Source organism: Episyrphus balteatus, chromosome 1 (genome assembly GCF_945859705.1).
Source record: "Episyrphus balteatus chromosome 1, idEpiBalt1.1, whole genome shotgun sequence".
Lineage (NCBI taxonomy): Eukaryota > Metazoa > Arthropoda > Insecta > Diptera > Syrphidae > Episyrphus > Episyrphus balteatus.
The window spans coordinates 125,815,761-125,841,440 of record NC_079134.1 but is presented as its reverse complement, the minus strand read 5'-3'; the positions used below and the strand labels follow the sequence as shown (position 1 = coordinate 125,841,440).

General features: G+C 32.9%; 1 protein-coding gene and 1 long non-coding RNA gene across 2 annotated transcripts in view; one reads left to right on the top strand and one right to left on the bottom strand.

The window, feature by feature from the left end:
- The window catches only part of LOC129906832 (uncharacterized), a 179,884-nt gene extending 162,686 nt beyond the window's left edge, over window positions 1-17,198 (bottom strand). Inside the window, exon 1 of the long non-coding RNA XR_008770858.1 lies at window positions 16,917-17,198. This is a non-coding gene — a long non-coding RNA (uncharacterized LOC129906832). The remainder of the gene's footprint in view (window positions 1-16,916) is intronic.
- The window catches only part of LOC129906830 (uncharacterized), a 34,699-nt gene extending 14,636 nt beyond the window's left edge, over window positions 1-20,063 (top strand). The window contains exon 2 of the mRNA XM_055982769.1: window positions 19,424-20,063. Coding sequence (XP_055838744.1) covers window positions 19,424-19,900 — 477 coding nt within the window. The 3' untranslated portion in view covers window positions 19,901-20,063. The remainder of the gene's footprint in view (window positions 1-19,423) is intronic.
- Window positions 20,064-25,680: the final 5,617 nt, after the last annotated feature.

Below are 25,680 nucleotides of genomic sequence, written 5' to 3'. Positions count from 1 at the left end.
AGTATCATCTGTAAAGCATTATAGAAGCAGTTTTGTCACTGAGTCGGCAAACAGTGAACTGAATTGTGGGTTTATTCATATTGCTCCGAGTTGAATTGAAAAGTTGAATGACCTCACATCAAGACAACTGACTTTATCACTGAAAAGCCGAAAAAATAAAATTTATTAAATGCACTCTTCAAACAGCACCCACGGTAAGCGTGTTATTTATTGCCTAAAATACTTTTTTTTAACACGTTTTTTCCAAAGACTTTTATAAACAAAAGATAAGAATTAAATGGTCAGTAGATATCACGATAAGATAGATTAAAAATCAGCCCTAACACTTGACAGTATAGATAAATTCGCGAAATCTACTCATAATCGGTTTTAATAAAATTCAACTGATTGTTAAGTATGGGATCAATAATCCATATTTGTTTCTAATCGATCAGTGACGTTCTTCCGCATATTTGATGTATGACTATGACGTCTATTTTCATTTATCACCTAACGCCCTCTACTTAGTATTAGAGGAAATGTTTAATTACATGATATTCCACCCACTATTACCTTGTATTGGTAATTACACGAAAACAGAATAAACAAACAAAATTCCAATCGAGAAATTATGTACATACCGACTTTTGCAATCATAAATGACAAGAACAAAATATTCTTTTCTCTCTCTCTCTTTCTGTCAAAATCATACGTAGGTTAGGTATGTAGATAATCGGCTCATCTATAAAACAATTACAAATGTTTTTTTTTTGTCAAATTAAACAACAATAACACAAATACAAAAGAAAAAAAACAATAACAACAAAATTTGAAATAGAAAAAGGAAATGACAACAAAGGAAATCGTTGCCACTACTATCACGACTGTCATTCAAATTGACAAATAAGTACCGCGAACGGCCACAAGTACTACCGTCCACGCCGCCATAATTTTTTTTTTTTTTGTAAACAGGAAAAATTGTTTCCTGTGTGCAATGGAAGAACAATGATGATGTTGGTGGGTGTCATTTTAATCGACAATAAATGGATGGCGTTACATCCTGGAAAAAGAATTAAAATAAAAAAGCATATCCTTGTGTGACCACCACAATCCACAACACAGCAACGAAACGACAACGATCGTCATATAAATGACACCATTCAGTTCGATATGACAATTTAAATTCCACGTCTTGTCAAACGTGACAGGAATACACGGTCATGTCAAACATTTTAATTCGATGACATTTAGAAGAAAGAATGTGTGAGAGTGGTGGAGTTGAGTGTGGTGAGGAATGATGATGATCATGATCGGTGTGTTTTTTTTTTATATTGATCGACACAAATGTAATTTCAGTTTAGTTTGACTCATTTTGCTGTCAAATTGATATGATACAGCGGTTGTTTTATACAAAGCTAATAGATGAATGATACTCATCTTGTAAAATTAAACTATTTTTGTTTATTTTCCGTAACACATTATAGAACATCCAATGAATCCAAATCACATCAAACAAAACGGAAATGATGCGGTTAATAAAATGTAAATGATGTGGGTGGCTATTGTTGTAAAGGTTTTTTTTTTTTTTGACATAGCAACCATGTTCACTGACATTACAAGGTATAATTTTTGCTATGTTTGGAACTGCACTTTACAAAAAGCATACACAAAGGATGAGTTTTGTGTTGAAAAGAAGAGCGAGTTGCGTCGCTCATAAATCACAAAACAAAAGTACACTCTTTAGTGAGCAGTGTTAAATATGGCATCAACACTGAGCACACACATGAGTTCAAATCTCCATCTCCATTCAACTCCCACAGAATATCTGATTTGGATTTGGATGGAGCGGAAAGATGAATGTGGGTAACCACAAATAAACACTAAATACATCCTTTTCCGTTGATGGCAGAGCGGCCGGTAGCGCGGCAGCGCAAAGTAGTGTGGTATTGTTGCTATATGGTCGATGAAAGGAAGTCGTGGGTTGATGCGTGCAAAATAGTGCTCACTTTGGTAACACCATCACCGTATATGTCTATGTCTACTCTGCGGCTAATGTGATCACGTTCGATTGGTCAATTTTGAAAACTTGGCTTTGTTTTTTTTTTTTTCTGACATAAGAGGTATTGTTAATGACAATCGGAAACTGAGGTTAAAAGATGTTAACATTATTTTGTGTCGATTGATAAAAGTGACAGTAGGAAATACGTAACGTTAAGAATCTCCCAACCCACCATTTTTATGACAGACAATTTAAGCTGTCAAATAAACTTATTACCGTGTAAACTGGCATGCAATAGTTGTAATGTGAACACGAAAGCATCCGCTGTGCCGATGTCGCATTGTCAAATGACATTTACAGAAATATAACTGTAAAACTGAATGGCGGTTTTTGACAGTTTAGTTGATGAAATCTTTGGTGAATCGTGCAAAACGTGTGTTTTCTTGCGATATCACCGATGATATCGGTACAACTCATGTCAATTCGCTTATTTCAGCAGTCAAATATTAAAAATTGGTTGTTGAATGATTGATTGGTATTCTGTGGTTAGATGATCGTAAGTTCTGTCAAAATGTCATTTTGACATTCAAATTGAAGGTTAGGTTTGTGTTGATTTTGACATTCTCTCTAAGGAATTCAACGCTTAAATAATTGAGGAAGATCAGTGACTAATTGCAATTATTATAGCTGCATTTCTCACAGTTAACTGTTTAATTTTAATTGAATTTCCTACAGACAAAGGAATTTTTGCTTAAATTTTTCAGACACTAATGACAGTTCATGGTGAAAAACTTTCTTTTCAAAAACTCAACCTCAATTCAATTGAAACACACAATACGAATAGCAACAACAACTACAAAAAATAACAATTAAAATTTCTTTTATGAACCAGGCAAAGTATATATTAATTAAAAAGACATCAATGTGAAGATGCAGGCATTGCCAGCGTGTTAACAGATTACACGTCGGTCGTCGTCGTTGGTCTTCATTCTTTATCGTCGGCATCGGCACCCTCTCAGACATTATATATAAAATGTATATGTAGCTCTTGGTGTTCAATTAGTTCTCCTCTCAATTATCTAAATTGAACTTTGCCATTAAATATTTTTCCCAATTAAAAAAGGGGTTACATATATTCATATCCATGGCCAGTCAGTTGTATTGCGGTTTTTTGTGTTTTTTTCTTTTTAATATTTTATTTCTCAAATGATTCTTCTTCTTATAAAATGGCAATGACTAATCACTTTTTAGGCTTCTTCAATAATTGTAAGAAGATACTTTATTATTTTTTTGAAGAATGATAGCATCTGTATGAAGAGGAGTAAGAAACTCCTGCGGCCGTTATAATTACTGAGAAAAACCTATGAAAATGTGCATTTTCTCGTGCAAATCTATGTAAGTATCAGGTGCGGATACAGAAATAGTTTTATGGGAGGGGTTTGCTCGCCTCTCTGGAATAACTTAAGATTCAGATCTAATTCAAATATAAAAGTTTGGAAATCTTCTGAAATATCCAAGATCTCAGAATAACTTGGGGCCTCTGAGATTTTAGGGATCTTAGGTACCTACCTCGAATATCTCGAGGATATCTTGGAGAATATGGAGGTTTTACAGACAAAAATTTAATAAATCTAGTAAATCTCAAAGGTCTTGGAGAATTTTAGGCCCAGCGATTTTAAAGATCTTAGACACTTTGGCGATTTTAAAGATCTTAGACACTTTGGAAATATCAGAAACTTCAGATATCTTGGAAATCCTTAAGAACTCTGAAATCCTGACCTCAGTGATCACAGGATTTATCAGTTCTTCGAAGCCTTTGAGACCTCCAACGTATTCACAGAATTCTGAGCGCTCTTGAAAAATCTCAGAATTTCTCTGTGGTCCTAAATAAATCTAATGTGTTGAAACTAAGTTATACATAATTGAAGAAGACGAATTTACGCTTTTACGAAGTTCACAATTCCCCTTCGATCCGCACTTGAAAATTCTACAACACGATCATCATTTTAATATCCGTAGCCTTTACGGAGTCATCTTTTATGCACAAAAGAATGCACTGTTGGGCCTGGATTTGCGATAGCAAGATAGCATGATAGCAAGATCACACACATTCCGCGAACTTGTGTATAGTCATATAACATAGATACTATGTGAAAGATACATTTGTATCTTTTTTACTGGATGTTGCACTTCTTTTGCTTCGATTTCTTTACATATAAAGCTACAAAAGTCTATAGATATATTTTTATCTTTTAGTCAGAAAAGTTGGAAATCGTTAAGTGTGTGTGTGGACTGTTAGTTTGCACACTTGGGTAATTAATTGCCCGGAATGCCAATGTCTGCATTCTTTCCGTTCACGGGGTTTATCCCCAAGCCTCCTTTTTCCCCTTCTCCTGCATACTTCTCATGATCGGCTGGTAAGTGTGTGGTGTAGATATATCGTGTGGTTGGTAATGAATAAATTCATAAGCAAAGTCTCGATTCAATACAAAAAAAAAAACAGAAATTCACAAAAAAAAAAAGAAAAGAAAGAAATTCATGGCAATGGTTTGTTTGCCGGGAAACATAATGGAAGAGCCAAGAGATAGGTAACACTTTGATTGTATGTACGTAACGTACACGTACGTTTTACCTACATATATCTTTTCCATTAAAAACCATTGTGGAGCTCATTTTATGCAACGTTTCACATTTCTAAAGAATTTCACCTTGACGTTGCCCCAAGGCAGCCAAGCAACTACCACTCTACACACTACACTCGAAACACCACCGCAACCATCTCAAGAAAGGCAAACAGTCAGGCCAGGCAGACTTCGGCGTAACACACGTCTTACGCCTCATTCAGCGGCACGTCTCGCCCCCTTTTTCTGTATTTTATGATGGTGGGCCTTTCTTGGGATCATGTGTCTGTTGCAGCACGAAGATCGGTTTGGAGAGTCATGCTTGAGAGTTTGCGCGGCATGTTTTATATAGAGAAAGGACGGTTAAGAGAAAATCAAAGCAGATACCTAAGCAAACCACCAAAAGGCATATACATTTTATTATAGATATTGGTCATACATACAAACATATACGCGACATGTGATGTGTCTGTTTTCACTTGATGTCGTTAAATGGTGTTTCTTTCAATTATAAAAATAAAAGAATTGAAAAAATGGTAAATATCAAAACGAAAAGAGGAATAGTATGTTTAAGCCCGAACGGGACAAACTATTGATACTTTATAGAAATCACTACCGTAGAGCTGTTGTTGGCATGGTAAGCTTGGAATTTTAATTGAAGCTAAAATACAAAACCAGCTTTAGCTAAATTTCATATAGTCAAAGAGTTAACGTTGTTTAACTTTGGCAGGGTTCGATGGAATGAAACTGTCTCAAGTCGACCAGATTCTTGAAACTTTTAGGAACCCTTTTTCTCAAGTTCCACAATAATACACTGAATATTAAGAAAAATAAATGGTTAATAAATGTTCAAGTCGATTTCATGGATGATTTTTGGTCAGATCCATGTATGTCTCGGACTATATATGGCCATTTCTAAAATTACCATCAAGTTGGACTACGACTACGACAACATAAACTGGTAATGAATAGTTGTGAAGATCGACAGGTTTTTATATTTTTAACGAGTTATCATAATTTTGTTTGTTGTTTTTTTTTTTTTTTCTTTTCTTAAATATACTTACACATTTTGATCCAATCCATACCACATAAGTGGCATTTTAAATTTGTCTCGTAGACTCGGTGTCTCTCTTTTTGTGACCTTATTCGTTTTTTTTTCTTTCTTTCTTTTTTGAAATGAAAAAAATATGTAAATGATTACCTGTTTGTTTGATGACTATTATTTTTGTTTTTTTAATCAAAGCATTTCAGTATAAAAAAAGTTAAGTAGGTAGATATGTGTTGTTGGAAATATGACGTGCGATTGCAGTGATTTCAATGACCGTCATAAATAATAATGACAATAAAGATCATGGTTCAAATGATGAATTATGAAGGTTTATGAATGTTTTTTTTATTTGTTTTTTTTTATGTCGATCCGGAAGGTTTTATGTCGAAATGTTGTTTTTCTTTAATTTTAGAGCGGATGAATTCCTAACCTTTGGGAAGATGAGATATTTTTGGAAAGTCAAGTAGAATTAGGAAATGTTTTTGATTTTACAAGCAATTATAAGTATAAAATTGAGAGTCACACTAAATAAGAACTTGAATGATGTCAAACTAAGTAATAACTTATGAGGAGAATCAACACTTACGGCCATATTATTCGCTAGTTTAAAAAATTCATCTGGATGTAAAATTGTCAAATGTCAAAAATAAATCCAAACCGAAAATAGTTATCCCGATTTTAACTATGAAAATAGTTAAAAAATAGTTAAAAATGACTATTTTTTTCTCTGTGTTATAGTGAATATTATGGGTTTGGATTTATTTTTGACATTTCAATTTCTTTACATCCAGATGTATTTTTTAAACTAGTGAATAATATGGCCGTTACTTTGTTTAAGATTCTATATGATTTTTATGCAGTGCAAACAAAAGTAGTGTTATACAAGTTTCAGTCCATATCACAATGTCTTCTTTCGTTGTAAAAGAAGTTTAAACAAAGGTTGAAAGAAGCTTTATGGAGACTTAATAGATGCCTAATATATCTAAACTATAATAAATCTGTCAACGCTTCTGTAAACGCTTGAAGTGATTTGTGAACTAACTTCCCGATTTGGTGACAGCAACTTTAAAGGCATTGGATCTGCTCCACACCAACGAAGATCGACAGAAAACGCTGCCAATAGCTTTTTTGTATAAAAAAAATTCCACACCTGAACGGCTACGTTTCAGTTTAGAATGAGGGTGAAATATTGGTTTCAGTTTATAATGAGGTGAAAGATTGGTATCATGGTATTACATATTTATCTATGATATAGAACACATTATGTTTGGTATCTTAGAATTGTGTATCTGTGGTATAGGAAAAATTATGACAGATTCTCATTTGTACCCTTCAAGCAAACGAGTCCGACCTCGGTCCGAATCGGCTCCGACGTCAGTCCGACATCGACTACTAAACGGGTCCAAATTAGTATGGAAATTATAATCACCGCGGAGCCGATTGCATATGTATTGGTATTTTCACCACGATTTCTCCTTCGACTTTGTGTTCATACACAAAAGTTGCAAGTGTAAGAGTGCAACCTCGTTTTTCGCGTTTTGAGGTCGGAATGTCTTTTCTGAGCTCGGTTTTCTTGCTTGAAGGGTAGTTTTTATTTAGGTGTTGTTTCTGTGGTACATCGTATTTCGTAAATAGATCCATATATCTTTCTTGAAAATTTTCATTTTACGAGATAAATAATTTCCTGCACCTAAATAATTCATCTCTTGGACTCATTTTTCAAAATTTTAAAATGTTCGTTTATTTTGCATGAAAACAATAAATTGAACTTTGACAGAATCTTCGGTGAATTTTTCGAGAGGCCATTATTTTTTTCACATTTGTAGTAGTTCTTTATCTGAATTTGACGCGTTTTTCATTTTCACATGGGGTGAGCTAACGATTTGGATACTTCCACATCATGTGACTTAGTAACCTCTTTGGTTTTCGTCCAAATAAGTTCTTACAGCGTATGCTGTATGCCTCTAAGTTATTAGGACGTTTTACACCCTTTTATATATTTTTCTTTTGAATTTTGCATCTTTAAGCATTTGATATATAAAGTAAAGGTTGATTAGAAACGTTGGGCGCCATTTTTGTCACCAATCTCTATTTTAATCAGCTGCATTTTGATAATTGTTTACATTTGGAATGCATTTATCAATGAACTTAACTGAAGTATAATTAACAAAGGTTTCAAATTATTTCAACGTATTAGGGTCAGGTTGTTTTGATTATACAAATGAATGTTGGGCGCCATTTTTGTGTCCAATTTTTACTTTATAGGCTTTATTTCACTATTTTTCTGCATTCTTTTTGGTTTCACTACAAACAGTATTATTTGCAAAATTTGTCAGTCTAAAATATCCGTAGATAGCAAATACCGAGCACTGTTCCTTACGGATCGCTGCAAAAACAACTATTAGAGTAATTAATTAATGCCCAAAATGTAACTAAATGAATCAATCGTTTGACCATTTTAAGCAAAGATTTTGAAACATTTTTCTCGTGAGAACATGGCCACACAACAGTTTCTTATGGAAAGCAAGTTTTTCTTTAATTAATTCCCAACCATATGGTATCACTGCTTTAGAAAAATAAATAAAATTGGAAAAACCTTTTTGAAGTATAATTAAGATTCAATAAAGTTGATTTTTAACCAAAACTATGTGATATTTCACACATAACCTACTTTATTACCCACACCTCTTTCTTAATCTCTCACAAACCATCTCCTTAAAAAAAAAATACAAAATAAAAACAAACATAAACACCAAAGGCTCCATTAATATACGACTACGACGACAACAAGTATCTATGATCGTTGAAGTAAAGTACTATACAACAGTGGAATTGAAAGATATTTTAAAATGCCAAAGAATCGTTGTTGTCGTTGATTTTTTTTTTTATTTTTCATCGGAATGTTAATTGGAAATACAAATTCTTGGCCAGTCCGTTTCGAGGTAAAAATGCAAAACTTGTTGACTCAGTTGCACCATATAAATACGGATACTATATTCAGTTTGCTGGCTTGTTGTATGGTTTGTGTTGTGTTGGTTATAAAGCCACTACTTTGGCAGCCATGGAAAACAACAATAAGTGGTATACTATGATGGTGGTGCTATGTTTACTCAGATACTTTGTATCTGTTTGGGTACTTCCACTTCTGGAATGGAACTCACTTCTGAGAGGTCTGAGCTGCGAGTTGAGACAAAAGCAAACATTTGCCTGCTCCCAAAAACTTAACACACAAACGAAACAAAAATAAAAACAAAAAAAATATAATCGTATATTATTTTTTTCCGTTTAAAGCAAACTTCATTGGGAGTGCTTGACTCTGCAATGCACACACAGGGGCCAACAACTTATGGAACAACTTTTTAGTTGCTCGCTCGGAGGTCATTACCCGTTACTGACTGCTGGTGCTGTTACTGCTGCTTCGAGAAGTTTTGTGTTGAAGTACCTTTTCCAAACTTGGATCGCGGTTCGCTTAAACAGAGTAATTGTGTGCTCTGTAGTTGGCCGGTTCTGGAGAATAATAAAGAAAAAAACAAAAAGGAAAAAAAAAAAAAAACAGAACTCTTAAGTATCTATAGGTTGCACAGCTAAACAATCCGCATCAGAAGCAGGAGCACAGCCAGCACCAAGCAACACAAAAATATACAGCCACAGCAGCAGCAACAACATAGCACACGGAGTGAAGTGACTCTTGGTCTTGGACGTGTAATTTATGGCGCTGCGCTTTCCTCTGTGGCGAGAGATGAAACAATATTTATGTCGCCGAAACGAGTTCTTTTTGTTTTTCGTGCGCCCGTTCTCCTTGCCCCTTATTTCTTATATAGTATGTCGTCGTCGTCGCCTTTATAACATTTTAGGTTAACTTGCCGCGGTTGAACACAAACCAAAAACCAGTGTGCTAGTATGGTACTCGTACTTGCAGCCAGTTCCTGCTTCATATGGTAGAGATTGGCTTGCTGCTGGTGCTGCTGCGCTTGTTTGTGCTGATTTCGCAAAAAAAAATAAAATAAAAAAAGACTGAAATAAACTAAAGAAATCGCGTTCACGTATCATGTTGCAAATATGAACGGCAGCGGCAGCCGCAACAGCAACAACAACAATTGCAAATCAAAGTAATTTCACATTCTTCATAAACCATATTGAAGTCAGGAAACCGAGTAACAAAAGAGCAATCAACACGAGTCGCAACGTTTCTCGTCGTCGTTGGTCGGTCGTCGTCATCGTTGCAGTCATTATAATGTTGTCGACCGAAGTTATTGCTTACAACGACCGCAATGCAGAGCACCGCACACCACTGGGGCCAGCGGAAATTAAAGGGGTTTGTCAGTTTAATCAGTTTCTTGCGCAGTTAATCGCTGTTTTATCATCAGGTCACGTTTATTTTTTTGTTTTCGTACTTTTAATATTTTGACATGGCACTTTTAAACTTTTTGAGTCTTACTGCATTGTGGTACCTATTCTTTAAATATGGCTGAAACTTCAAAACTTGCAACAGTCTCTTTTTATTAAGCAAATGAGTTCAACAAATTTCGAAGGTTTTTAGAGTCGCCTTTACACTTTTGTTTGTGCCAGTAAGGACCTCTTAAAGTTTTAGACATTTTTTAATTCGATTTTGACAACCTAAAGGGACCTCTACTACATTTGTAAGTAGGTATTGTACAAAATAAATAAAAGTTATGAACAATTTTCTACAATTCCGACAAAGTTATGGGGTCTCTTTCTTTTAAAAGCTTAGGACCCCTAAAGTTTGTGAAGCTTCCTTGTGGTTTTGATAATTTTAAGACCATAACTTTTGCACATTCGATTTGCGTTTGATGTACAAATGTGTAAGGCTTCCCTCTTTTTTTCAGACCCCTAAAAAAATGTGGAATTAAAAATTCTTTCAGATTTCAACTAAGTTTGACCGAAACCTTAATTCTGTGACGGACCCCTTAAAATTAACTTAAAATTGTCGGTAGAAATCCTTTAAAGTTTTCGATTTATAATATTTTTTAAGGGTCTCAACTGTATTTTACGCATATTTTGTATGCAATTTGTAAAGAAAATAACAAAAAGTGTGAAAAGGGGCCTCTTAAAATGATGGAAGTCAAATTCTGTAAAGTGTCAAGAAGAAATAGAAAAAATCCAAGATTTAAAGTCTCTACAACACTCTTATAGCCTCCCACTATTACTTTTTCATTTTTTAGTAGATACCGATAGAATAAAATTACACAAATATCGTTTAAGACCCCTGAAAGTTTTCGTTCGATATCAACCATTTCTTTGGAACTCTTTTTTTATTTTTAATAATATGGTTTACATATTCCGTAAAATTAACAAAATTTGAAATGTTAGAGAGATCTTCAAAAAATATTCAGAGGTCTCTACTTAAATTTTAAACTTATGAAGAATAATGATTAAAAATTTTAATAAAGACCTCTCCCTCTAAGCATGTAGAATGATTCCTCAGATTTGGATAATTTTTAGGGGTCTCTTACCAAATTAACAATAGACTATATGCATTTTAATGTCTACAGAGACCTCTTACGTGTTTCCAAGCAAAAACACAGAATTTCAAAAGTGAAATTGCCAATTACACAACCCAACCAAATATTTTCTATTTTGAAGACTACCTAATTGTTCTATTAGTAAAAATGCCAAAATAAACACAATCCCTAGACGAAGGTACCAATAAAATAACTTCGAGCTTTGAACTCATTTAAAAAATTGAAAAATAAAAATAAATTTTCTTATTTACAAACAAAAAAAAAGTGTGTCCACAATAATTTTCCTCATCTAACACATAAAATTAATAGAAAATACATAATTCACGTCTTGAAGTTCTTTAGTTATGATGATTATTTTTTCTATTTTTAATAGCCCATTTTACCGTCTGAAATAAAACAAAAATACAAAAAAAAACAACACACCTATTCATATCTAAACAACATTCCACTCAAAAATACCTACAGTTTTGTTTCTTCAAAAATTAAACAAATAAACAAAACAAAAAAAAAATATAGATGGCGCTGGAGGTGTGATCGTTACTGCGGGCCATTGTTTATAATTTTTCAATAAAACAATTTTCAAAAGAAATACATATACATAAGTAGAGGTACCTACAATCGATTTTCATTTCCGCAGTAATTAGGTATCCCTTCTTGGAAAATTGGTCCTTTTTGAGATAATATTTTTTGAAAAGAAGAAGAATAAATGCCGCATTCAGACAAGACATATAGATAGACAGAGAAAATCTAGTTCTTTTCCGTAATCTGAAAATAGAATTCATTTCGCTCGAAAAGATAAACATTTTTGTGATGCTGATGCTATATGATTTCTGAATGAGTCGATATACATATAGTCGGCTAAGTATCTTAACAGCTAAAAGATTTAAAATAGAAAACAAGTGGACTACACGACAGACAGAAGTTTAAAGCAATTTTTTTCAGATTTTTTTAAAAATGTAATCCACCGGATGCTGTGCTACTCAAAAAAAAAAATAATATTTTTTGCATGTTTTCTTGTATCTTGTTTTGTATTTAAATACAAAATTTTTGCACTCCCACAAAGGCTGGATGCCGTGTCATGTTAATTTTGGAATTTCCAATTGCTTTCCGAACTCTTAATGCGAGAGCTCGCAAGTGAGACATGATGATGGTCTTCGTCGTCATCGTCATCGGTGTCGCTGACACTGTGTCGTGTCGTCGCGGTAACGTATGGCTACATCCTGTGTGAATTTTTATTTTCTTAGCATGAAAGCGAATTTTAAATGAAAATATACAAGTTTTTTTTTTGCAAAGAAATTTTCACCGTGAAAGCCTTAAAATTAATCACGTGTCAAGTCAGAAAATCACCTTCCAACATTTGTGTATGCCTACACACAAAGAACACCAAGGAAAAAGAGATTAGAAGTTGTTTTTTTTTTTGTAGTAGGTTTGATGTTCATATGGTTCCCGACCCGACTTCCTAGTCTAAAGGAGCATCATGATGTGTTTATACATATATGAAGTCTATGTGTTCAAGCTAATTAAAGACAGTTTCAACATTATTCCCGGACTGGCGACATGAAGGATAAACATCAATCAAAGCGAATTTACTTTATGAGACCGCTGCGCTGTGTTGTGTTGATAAAAACTCCCCAACAACACAGCCCCAACTTCTTGGCGCCAACAATAAAATCAAAAAAAAAAAAGAAGAATAAATCCATTTTGAAATGAATGTGGATGGAAAATTGAATTGCTTAATAGATTGAGAGAAACTGTGATATGTCTGGATTATGGTTTTGTGTGATACCCTATTTATCATTCTTCTTCTTGTTTGAAATTCAAATTGAATGAGTTGATGATGTGCATTTATTTTCATTTTAAGATTGATACTTTTTGACAGATGGAAATGTGACGTAAAGTTTTTATTCTAGAGTCTTAAACACGCAGAAAACCTGTAGTATAACAGTTTGAAAAAAAAATCTAAAGTATAATATACCTACTATATTATAGTCTGATAAGAGACATTAGAAGCAATACAACGACATACTGCCAACTCTCCCATTCAGTTGCCGTTTCTTTTAAGTTGCTTTTTGAAGTGACTGAAGTTGTGGTGCAAAGGAAATTGGTAGTATAACAGTTTTTGACAGACAAATCTACAGGAACCTTTTTGCTATGAAACACTTAGTAACCAATAATAACTTGTCTGATAAGATGTATTGGTTAACCAAAATCAAACTTTTTTGATTTATTGGGAACCATCCATCTAAATTTCGATTCAAATTAATAGTATAACAGTTTTTGTCAAAGAAATCTATAGAAACCTGCTTGCTAAGAGGCCAACTTGTTGTAATACAATTCAGTTTTTTATTCGAAGCTACTAAGTTGTGGAGCAAAGATTATTATTAGCAGTATAACAGTTTTCGACAAAGAAATTCATAGTAATTTGTTCGAAACTGTATTGACTTATTGGGAACTTGCAATCTAAGATGCCGCGCAATTCAGTTAAGTTTTGAAGCAACTTAAAGAAGAAATTTCGTAGTAGGTATAACAGTTTTCTACAAGAAAATCAACAGTAACTTGTCTACTTTTTTCTCGAAGCCACTAAGTTGCGCTGGGAAGACAATTGGCGGTATAACAGTTATCGACAAAGAATCCAATAGTTAGTTTTCTGATATAAGGGTTGATTTACCAAAACGAAGCTGTTCAACTTACTGGCAATTTTCCACCTAAGTTGCATTGCCAAAAAAAATAGAAGTATAACAGTTTAGAAAAAGAACTCTATATTAATTGCTTCGAATTGCTGCTAACTTGCATGCAACCAAATTGCACCACCTAAACTACTTTGATGTGTTCGGTCCCTTTCTAAAATCGACACGTCATACGCAATCAATCACAAACATTCTTCATTATTGAAACAAAAGATTCTTTCAAGCAAAATGCAAGTCATACCCTATTCGATATAAAATGATAAAACCCCTTTCAATCGACTGAGAAAAAAAAGGGAAGAAAAAGAACTGCGAGAGTGACTTCACATATATGGGCATGCTGTGTATACATTTTTGATATTTGACGTCTGTAGTAAATCTCCCATAGATATGTATCTGATTTATATCTTTTTCCTTCAAGCCTCATAACCAAACCAACCACCCTGGTTATAGACAAGTCAGACAGTCAGACAGATAAATAGCTAGAAGCTTGGGCCAGACATAAGGAAGAAATCACTGTGATATGTGAAATGAAAAAAAAAAAAAATAAATAAAAAAAATTTATATACTTAACCAAAGCCAGAGTGTGTATAAAGATACACACTATAATCTATCTATGCCATGTTCAAATGTGCACTGTGGTGTTAATCACTGTAATGGCATACGACACCATGAGAGATGCAAAGCCTCCTAACATCGATATTGAACAGTGGGGCAGGATTGTTTCATTCATGGAACAAAATCTTTCCTGATTTCCTTAAATCAAAGTTTGAGATTTGAGAGGTTCTTTAAACCTGATTCACATTCATTTTGTGCCTACTTTTTTCTATTCATTGCCCCACTGTTTAATGGACAGTCAATATGGTTGCATGGTGCTATGGCGTCGTTGTCGACGCTCTGAATCTCGGCCAGCCGGTGATGGTGGTGATGGCGGCGTATTGCGGCTGCCGACAGTGGCGCAGGCCAGTAAACACGTCAGATTAGAGCAAATTGAAAATTTTCTTTTGCTGAGTCACCGATCTGATCCGACAACAATAGTTCACCATAAACACAAGAACAATCTCGTATTGCGATGACGGTGTCGCTGGTGCTCCAGCATCATATTGCATCAAAAGATTGAAATTTGATCTTTGCTCTTTCTGACATGGTTTGGCTTTAGGCTGGGGCTGGACCGTTGCGACAGAGAATATAATAATTTCAAAGTAAAGGAAGCATCGTCATCGAAAGTCAGTTTTAGGTTATTTTCGAAACGCACAGTTGAACAAAAGATATCTTATAAAAGTGTTAATCTTAATTTTCTTTGAAGTCATTTTTGTTTAAATTTTTTTTTTTTTTTTTTTTGTAATCCTAAACGAAAGTTCCTGTCTCGCAGCATGGCATCTCATTTGGAGCAAGACAATTTATTTCGATATGGATGTCTTCAAGTCAAATAGCATAGCATACCTACCTACCTCTTGAATTGTTTATTTTTTTTTTTGCTTTTCTGAAAGCATCATGTCAAAAAGTATTTGTGTCAAGTATTTTTGTTTTGTTGTTTTTCTTGTTTGTTTAATTTATTTTTAAGTTGTCATTCTACAACAAATGCTATGCTATATGGAACCTGAAGTGAAGCTATACGTAAAGAGGTATTCTTAAATTTTATTAGAAGAAGCTTTGTTATTGCAGCTATGACGTGCTATATAGATAAACAAACATAAGTTGATACTTGTCTAACTAAACATTTTTGTATTGGAACACTTGTAATTTTATTTTTTAAATTTAAATATCGCACAGTGGACCGAATTAAAAATAAAAATTTCATTTGTTCACAATTTTCTTTCAATACAATTAAGCACCAATTATAATTTCCTCAAAAATCAGTGTTATTTAGTTCCTTTACATTTTCTTAATAAGTTTTTTTTTTATAAATATTTGCGACTTATTTCTCGTAAATTAGTCAAAATTAAGTCAGCTTTTCTATTACAGGGGTTTAAAATTTAGTTTGTCCTATATAAACATTAAATTAACCTTTTTGCAAATCAAATTCACCTTTTCCCTGATGCTCTTTTATTTTTCATAAGCCTGAAAACTTCAATTATAGCGATCCATTGGTTTAAGCTCGATTTTGTAGTTCAAATCAAGAGAGTAAACCACAAAGATGAATTTGATTTGCAAAAAGGTGAATTTGGTTTGCAAAATGGTTAATTTAATTCGAAAACAGTCCATTAATTTGCAAAAGAGTGAAATAACTTTAATTTCAACTTAAATTTCAACTGCTATAAGGCCTTACGGAAGCTTATTGTTATTATAGACCACATAAGTCGTTATAGTGACATGTAAATTGTAATTTGACAATGACAAATTTTATTTAAGAATTACTTCTCAGTTTTCGCAACAAATTAAACGGAAATCTTTTCAATCAACATTTCAGCTACTTACTATAAGGCCTTACAGAAGCTTACTGTAACTCACATAAGTCCTTATAGTAGCATTTTTCAAACTCGTGTCCTATCAGCAGTAAACAAAAAAAACAAAAAACGAAACTTAAGAATTTCATAAATTCAACTTCATTTACAAAATCAATGATGTAATCAGCAATTATATCTTTTATCTGAATCATCCAGAAAATACATATATATTAATTTTTTTTATATCACAGACGATGACACCATACCGATCATTAATTTGTATTACTACTTCCCACCCACAAAAAAATAAAAGTGTTACAAAAGAAATGGTCTGGTGTGTACATTTTAGGACGTTCGATATCATCTATATGATCGTATTTGGATGTTCCTTTTTTTGGTCTTTCCCACGCACTCCAAATACCACATATGTTATTCTCAAAGTTTCAATTTTTGTATATCTATGGGAAGAAAAAATACAAAACTCCCCCTCAAATAATATCTCTCTTCTAAGTATCTTTTGGTGTCTTTCAATTTTTATTATTATTCTGATCACTTGTCTCTTCACAAGCCTTTAAACTTGTTATACTGGCTGTAAATTTATCTATCCTCTCCTTAAAAGCTGTCGAAAATGTTTAGTTCTGTCATAGACAAAAATGTGAAGATTTTTTAAAAATAAATCCAAGATATTTACAAAAAAAAGTCTATTCCCTTATACAGGGTGTCCCAAAAGTAATGGATCAAACGAAATATGCTTATAGGCCAACTTAAGGGCTCTCAGAATTTGGTAACTTGTTCATCCCAAATCCTAACGGTTTTCAATTTAATGCAATTTTTGTGAAATTTCGAAAAATCCCGACTTTGCAACAGTATTTTGCTTCCTCCGCTCATAATTGGTTTTTGTTTTTTACAACTCTTTCACTAAAACATTGCCTAATAATAAGAATTAATTAATTAATCAAAATATTTTTTATTTCATACGCCATTTCGCTGCAAATTAATTAACAGTTCCATTTTTTATAAAAACTCAATTTCTTACTTTTATTTCAGAGCAACATCCCGAAAAAAAATTGTAAGGTGTGTCACTGGTTTATTATTTTAAAAACTTGCCCTGTTATTGCAGTTTTCAAAAATGTATAAAAGTTTCCAAAATTGAAATTAGAACGAAAGATATTACAATTTGAGTGCTAAAAAACAGGGGTTTTCAGAGCAAAAAACAAACAAAAATCGAGGCTTTTATTCAAAAAGAAATAAACAAACAACAGTCGACAAAATTTGTTTATTTTTCTTTGTTATTTTTCTCTGAAAAGCCCTGTTTTGTTGCATTTAAATTGTAATATCTTTCGTTCTAATTTCAACTTTGGAAACTTTTATACATTTTTGAAAACTGCAATAACACGGGAAGTTTTTAAAATAATAAACCCGTGTCACACCATACAATTTTTTTTCGGGATGTTGCTCTGAAATAAAAGTAAGAAATTGAGTTTTTATAACACATGGAACTGTTAATTAATTTGCAGCAAAATGGGGTATGAAATAAAAAATATTTTGATTAATTAATTATTTCTTATTATTAGGCAATGTTTTAGTGAAAGAATTGTAAAAAACAAAAACCAATTATGAGCGGAGGAAGCAAAATACTGTTGCAAAGTCGGGATTTTTCGAAATTTCACAAAAATTGCATTAAATTGAAAACCGTTAGGATTTGGGATGAACAAGTTACCAAATTCTGAGAGCCCTTAAGTTGGCCTATAAGCATATTTCGTTTGATCCATTACTTTTGGGACACCCTGTATACACAATAGAAAAACCATAGATGACAGATTATAATGCATTTAATGCAAGGGTCAACCCAAAAGAATCTTGTAAGACATTTGCATATAAATTAGATCAAGTATCTTAGGGTCTTAGGGAAGACATTTTTTTGTGTTTAACCCTTTCGAACCCAAGCTATGAAAATCAATATTAAAAAATGTTTTTTCAGTATTATCGTATCAAAAACATCACAACTAAGAAATATGAATAGCAAAAAGTTATTTTCCAAAATAATAAATAGCAAAAATAATGTGTTACTCTCATATTGCGTGTAAGTAACATGCACTGCCTATGACCACCAAAAAAAGTCGGACAACTGAGAAAATAATTTTTTATGGAACAATAATATATGCTACTTCTTCTAAGCCAAAAAGCAAAACACTTTCTGGATTAACTTTTTTTATATCTTTTTTTCAAAATTATGACCATATATAAAAAAAAAATTTTTTGCAAAAAAAAAAGAAAAAATGTGAAATTCAGTTCCTTTTTCGATAAAAAATAAATTAAAGGTATGGTATTTAACTAAATTTTTTAATAATCCAGTAACTAGGCATCATTATCTTTCAATTGAGCCATCGAAACCTAAAAAAATATTTAATGTAATATTTTTTACGAATTTTTAAAAATATGTTACATGAGAGTAACGCTGGGTCCGAAAGGGTTAAGTTACAGGTTCGGGAGGGGAAGAGATGATTTACAAAAAAAAGAACAAGAACACATCTTTTAGTTTATCATTAAATTTAATAGAAAACTAAAGTCGTAAATTTTACAGAGCCCCCTCTTTTGTGATACTATACAATGTGATATTATATGAGCGGTCATAAAAATCCAACGACTTTACCCATTTGTATCTACGAATTCCTACATCGATAGAGCATATTGTAGTTGCGTCAACCCATAAGTGACCGGATACCATAAGCCATCAATATTAAACACGAGGCATATTCATCTTTGTTTTTATTTTTTTTTTTTATTTTATTTTTTTCGTTGGTTGCTGTATTTCAATCTATAGACAGAGTATCTTTGTATCTGTAATCTGTTTTTGTCTCGGTTAAGGCGGTATAATTTATAAAACACAGAAATCTTCTAGAAAAAGAACCAAGACGAAGAAGATTCTTTTATAGGAAAAAGATTTAGCTCGGGTGGTCGTGTGTTGATAGTGTTTTTTTGTGAGAGACCGATGGGTTGGATGCTGGGCCCCACGCTTTTTTTTAAGATAGTTTTTGGACATTATACTAGAACATGTAGTGCATTTTAGAATCTATAGATCAATAAGGAAACTATTCAGGTGCGGGTCTGGGAGGGGGAATAATTTTAGCCTTTTTAATCCAGTAACATTTTTAATCTATTTTCTTTGAAAAGAAAAACCTTTGACTAACTTTATATCTTTTTCTTTTTTTTTATTTCCAGAAAACCAACAAAATGCAGGTTGAATCAAGTTTCACCAAGTACGCTGGTCGAGTGCCACCATTAGACCTATCCAATGTCAATAGTTGTCGCAATGAAAATGACCTCCACCTGTGGAATAAATCAACACCAGGTGGTAATTCAGTTAATGGCAAAAAACACTCTACCCACTATCCCAGCCATCATCATCAGCATCATCATCATATGATTAGCCGACAAGAAGTGCAATTTGGTACCGATGGTCTGCCGATAGATCCACGCGATTGGTCACGAGCGGATGTCTGGAAATGGCTCATCAATATGGCTGTGTCCGAAGGTCTCGAAGTTACCCCTGAGTTGTCACAAAAATTCCCCATGAACGGCAAGGCATTGTGCCTAATGAGCTTAGATATGTATCTGAGTCGAGTTCCTGTGGGTGGTAAAATGTTGTATCGTGACTTTAGGGTGCGATTGGCACGAGCGATGGCAGTGCTATCATAACTTAATATATTTATTAATATTAGGGTTAATGGTTAATATACATAATAATTAATTATTATTTTAGTTAGATAATATATTTTCACTTGTAGATTTAATGTGTATGTGACAAAAGAAAAACAAAAATATACTACAAAATATAAATGTAATTAATGTATTTAGAACTTTTTTTTTTAAATTTAAATAAAAAATAAATACATATGTGTATTAATTAATATATAATAATAATAATGTGAGTTTATATAGTTTTTTTTTTTACTAAAATTATATAAAATATTTTTTTTTTTTTGTATTTTAATTTTTGATTAAGTATTATTTGTTTTTGCTTAAATATTTTCCTATTAGTTTTTAAGTAATAATTTAAATATTTTTTTTTTGTTATTTATATTAATTAGATGAGAAAATGAGAAAAAAATGAAAAGAAAATACGAAAAAAAAACATACAAAAATAAAAAGAAAATCAAATAAATATTTGTAAATATTTTTTAAACGAAAAATTTGTTGTTGTTTTTTTTTTTATTGTTTTGAGGATTACGTTGATGAGAAGAAATATGTAGTTCTTTAAAATATGAATTCAGTTTCGAAATTGGTTGGAAAGTTCTTAGGAAGTAACTGCTTTTAGGTTGCGTTACTCATTTTTGTGTAGAAGGAAGCAAATGAAGTCTTGATAATAGCTAAAAAAGAGTCATTATAACGTATTTGCTAACTTCTTTCTTTGGGCCTTACTAATAATCAAAATTAGTGCTAAGGTTAAAAGAAAACCTTTAGAAAATCCGCAAACCAATAATGAATTTAATCTCCAGTTTAGCCGTTAGCAAAACATCAAAATTTAATACACGGAAATCCATGTTTAAAATCGAGCACTAAATAAAAAGTCACTTTGTTGATGGTAAAATAACCAAAATGATGGTTTAAAATTGATAAAAACGAAAACTTTTGTCTATATAAGCTGCTAGGATATAAATTAGATAATATTTTTCTCAAAAACAGATAACTCGAGACTAAGTTAGTGAAAGGGTTAAATTGTTTATGGGTAGCATTTTGTAAAAGCTCAGCATTTTGTTCTAACATTTTTTTTTTTTATTGTTTTGATGTTTATTTTGACGATACAGCTGTTCGTTCGATATTCAAATTGGTGGTGTGCAGATATAAAAATGCTAAAAACATGAATTATTTAGTGAAAATTTGAAAAAAATGTTATTATTTTGAGCTTGCTTCACGAAATACCTAATTTATTTCGAAATAATAGGGGTATTCACGATCTGATGGTCTTGAACGCATCTCTTCTTATCTAAAGTAAATATTGAAGCATGAATGAAATCAATGATATTATATTCATTTTGTGAAACTTTTCAAAAGTTAACATACTTAACGCGTCCAAAACGCGTCTGAAACGAGTCCAAAATGCGTTTGAAACGCTTCCAAACCGCGTCTAAAACGCGTCCGAAACGCGTCCAAAACGCGTCTGAAATGCGTCCGAAAAGCGTCCGAAAAGCGTCCAAAACGCGTCTAAAATGCGTTCAAAACGCATCCATAACGCGTCCAAAACGCGTCTGAAACGCGTCCGAAACGCGTCCAAAACGCGTCCAAAACGCGTCCGAAACGCGTCTGGATCGCGTCCAGAACGCTTCTGGATCGCGTCCGGAACGCGTCCAAAACGCGTCTGAAACGCGTCCAAAACGCGTCCAAAACGCGTCCAAAAAGCATCTAAAACGCATCCAAAACGCGTCCGAAACGTATAAACAAGTCTAATGTGTGCAGTACTAAATGGGTTGTTTGTGTTTTTTAGTAATTTAATTACCTATCTGAAAATCTTCCTAAAAGTCTCTACCAATTTCGTATCGTTAAAGAAGCTGTCGATGAAGTTTTTATAAGGAAAAACAACAATTTTGTGGTCCATTACGTTTGGTAAGGGATTTTTCAAAAAACTAGTTTTTACCTCTTTGATCATTTTTTAAAGCACTATGTAAACACCTTAAATGTTCTTTTAAGAACCCTTTAAATAATAACACAAGTATTTCTACAAGGTTTTTGGTGTCGAGACTAAACCATACTTTTTCAAAGGGTTGCTGAAACCGAGATATTTGATAAAAACTAATAACAAAGATGGCCGCCATAGATGAATTTCCCAAGCACAAAAAATCAGAATTCTGATTTTTTTTTACAAATGTTCTATATGTAGTAGGTGAGAAGAAAATTGAAAAACCTGATGCAGGTAAATGTAACTATATTCAGGTCATTTGTTTACGTTTTTTTCATCATTTTTACAAAGGCGACGCCACGTAACCTTTAAAGAGTGCAATCACACCCATTTCCCTTGTTTCTGTAACCGCACCTCTTAAATTCTAGCGCATCAACAACCCAAGAAATTCCATCAAAGATGAATTTTTATTTTTAAGTTTCAAGAGGGAAGAAGAACCTGATGTGCCACCAACCAACCACAGTGCCAGTGCCACGAACGAGTGTATGATGTTTGTTTGGTTTGAGTTTTTCATCTTTCTTCGGTTCGGGTTATAAATTATTTTTAAATTACAACTTGTAAGCCATATGGCTGTCAATTTTTATCGCCATCGGAATTAAATGAAATTAACAAAACGATAGATCGACATAGAAGAATATTGTGTATCTTTAAGTTTTTTTTTTTTTCATTTGTTAAAGATACACACAAAGAATAAAATGAAAAAAAAAAAAAAACTATTTCGTGATCTATTGATTGAGGCTTTTAGTTTGTAATTTGTTATTGTTATCCTCGGTTTTTTTAGGTCTCTCTAAACAAAAATATAAAAAGCCTTTATTACCCAGGGATGTGGCGATGCTTTCTGGGTCTCTCAATTGAGTTTGATTTCTTTTAATGAAACAAAATTGATTGCCGTAAATCAATCGTTTATTAAGCCTTTGTCTGTTTTTTTATTTTTCTTTCTTTTAAATGAAAGTAAAATATTATATTGTTTTAATTGGTTGGGGGCATTAAGGGTTATACACGTTTTTTTTATTCATGCTGGCTGGCTTGCTTGGGGGCTCTATGATTTTCAAAGAAAGAAAGAATTTTTTTTTGGTTAGGATATGTGTGACATCATCAACGCGTTTCATCACCCGCTGTTTTTTTGATGATATGCTTCGTTTTTTTTTTGTTTAAATGTGACCTTAATGATGGATCAGAAGCGGCAAGATTTGTATCTTAGTGTATATGGACTCACATATTCAAATACTGTCGTTAAGTTTATAAGTGGGCTAACTGGAATCTGACGCACGCAAGTCAATTATCTATCGAAGGGAATAAATTATAATTTATATCACCGAGACATAGTGAGGTTGATTAGGAAAAAAAAATAAATATTGACAACGTGACGGTTACGTCTTGGCGGCGACATGATAATAAATTGGTGAACTAGAACTAATTAACGACTATAAATGAACAATATCTTTTAGTGTGGCAATATTATAGTGATTGCCCTTGAAGAACTTTGTTTAAGTTCGATATTCTAGTTTCTAGACATTTAAAGTACAATATAGAAGAACACCTAATTGACTAAAATGTTGGTTTAACTAAAGTAAAGAATTTTTAAGAAACATATTACAATGTTTATTCAAATCATAGAACTTTGCAACTAACCGTTTAGATCTGTTTAGCTCAAAGGCCGAATGCAAACTATGTCAGCAAAAAAACTACCAAAAAGCCATTAAAGAGCTATCCAAGAATGACCAAAACTCGTATATCGGTGTTTGTCGTTTACAAAATAATAAATTGCGACTTTTTTAAAAAATTTCAAAACGCTTCAGAACGAAAAAGCCATCACAACCAATAACAGATTCGCAGTTTTGGCTTTGTGCCGACGATATATTTGACATCCAACGTCAAAAAACATTTCATTGAAAATTAGTTTTTGGCATTTTATAGGGAAAATAGTGATGAGCGGAGCTCAAAAACTAGACGTGATGGAATAAATCTGTAAACAGTTTTGAATTCAGCACACTCAAGTTAATTAAAAACACCTTACAGAGTTCTTGCCCCGAGTTTTTTTGCCGACCAGTGTTATTTATCTTAATGCGGCGAAATTTTCCTTATAAAATGCATGCTTTCTGCGGCTGCGCTGCGGCGGTGGTCCGTCGAAGTTTTATCCCAAACGGCGCGCGGTACTGGGATGCATTACTACCGAATATGAGGGCTATATAACAGAAACAAGAGGTTTAATGAAGCAGTCGAAATTTTCAAAAGTGGTAGATATCTCTTCCAATCCGGTAAAAGATGTCTTCAGAATCTAGAAAACCATCCAATTCACAATCGGCTGTCTAAGAAATCCCTCGATACCTTAAAATAGTGTCTAAGACAGTATTTCTGCAATTATAAATTGAAAAAAAAAAAAATTAAGCCAACTACTTAATGTACTTCCGCAAGGAATGTGTGCTCTTTAGAGATCCCAACCGATCTTTTTCCCCAAAACTGCTATAATATTTGTAAGTGGGAGATGTAATACTGTTAATGTTGTTCTCATCGTTATCCCTTCTATAAAATTTATTATATACAAAAATCTTAGACAAACACCCCCCTTTTGTGGCTCACACTTGAAACCACCCAATTTGTGTTATCAGATCTTCTTTATAAAGACTAAAACAAGGAAACAGGAAAGAGACTTGTCAATTAAATGTGTTCAATACTCCCACGGTATCTCTATGTTTGACAGAATAACAAAAAAAACCTCCCTCGCGCAGGCCTTCTTTTCCATCACGCATTAAAAATACTCGCAACGCACATCAACAACACAGTCACATATAGGGTTAATTAAATTCAGATAAAGTCACATGCTTAGTTTTTCATTCGACTTAATTGGAAAATTCTGTCCTCCTCCAAGATAAACGGCATCTTTTAAAGAAGATGACACTCTGTATCCCTTTTTTAGACATAGATAAAGCTATATGATGCGCCCTTCTCAATTAACATTATTCCATTTGAGATTCCAATTTTCATCCATTAACAATTCCATAAGACTTTAGAAAGCAATAGTTTACAGGACAGCAGACGAGCACACCCATCACGATCTTCTTAAAAGGCTGATATTTATAGTTTTATTATGCAATTGGAAAATTATGTAAAGATTTTTCTGGGTTATGTAAAAAGACAAGTTTTGAGCAACTTTAACAATTTTACCCGACAGTTCATTGTTTCAGGGATATGACATAAATGAGATCTGTAATTGTGTGAAAATTAGGACTGTCTGCTGCATGGGGTAAAAAAGCCTGATATACAAAACTCCTTAGGGAGAGTGCTTTAGACGGTTGTGTTTTGTGTGGAATGAACGAAAATTAATGTAAAGAGACAATCAGATATCGATATCGATGGCAATTTCGATATCGATGTTGATTTCAAGATCGATTCCGATATCGATTTTGGTACCGATGTCGATTTCGATAGTGATGTCGATTTCGATATTGATGTTAGTTTCAATATCGATGCGATTTCGATAACTTTTTCGACATCGATCTCGATTTCTATGCAGATGTCCAAATCGACATCGATTGATATCGATGCCTATTGCCTATTATAGTAGGTAATATTTCTATTAATGTCGATAGTTATGTCGATAACAGTGTCGACAATAAAGTCGATAATAATTTCGATAGCAATGTCGATAACAATGTCGATAACAATGTCGATAACAATGTCGATAACAATGTCGATAACAATGTCGATAACAATAAATATAAGAATGTAAGAATGTAAGCATTGTTGAAAATCTTTATTCTTTTTTATTTCCAATAATCCATACAAATAATTGAAGGATTAT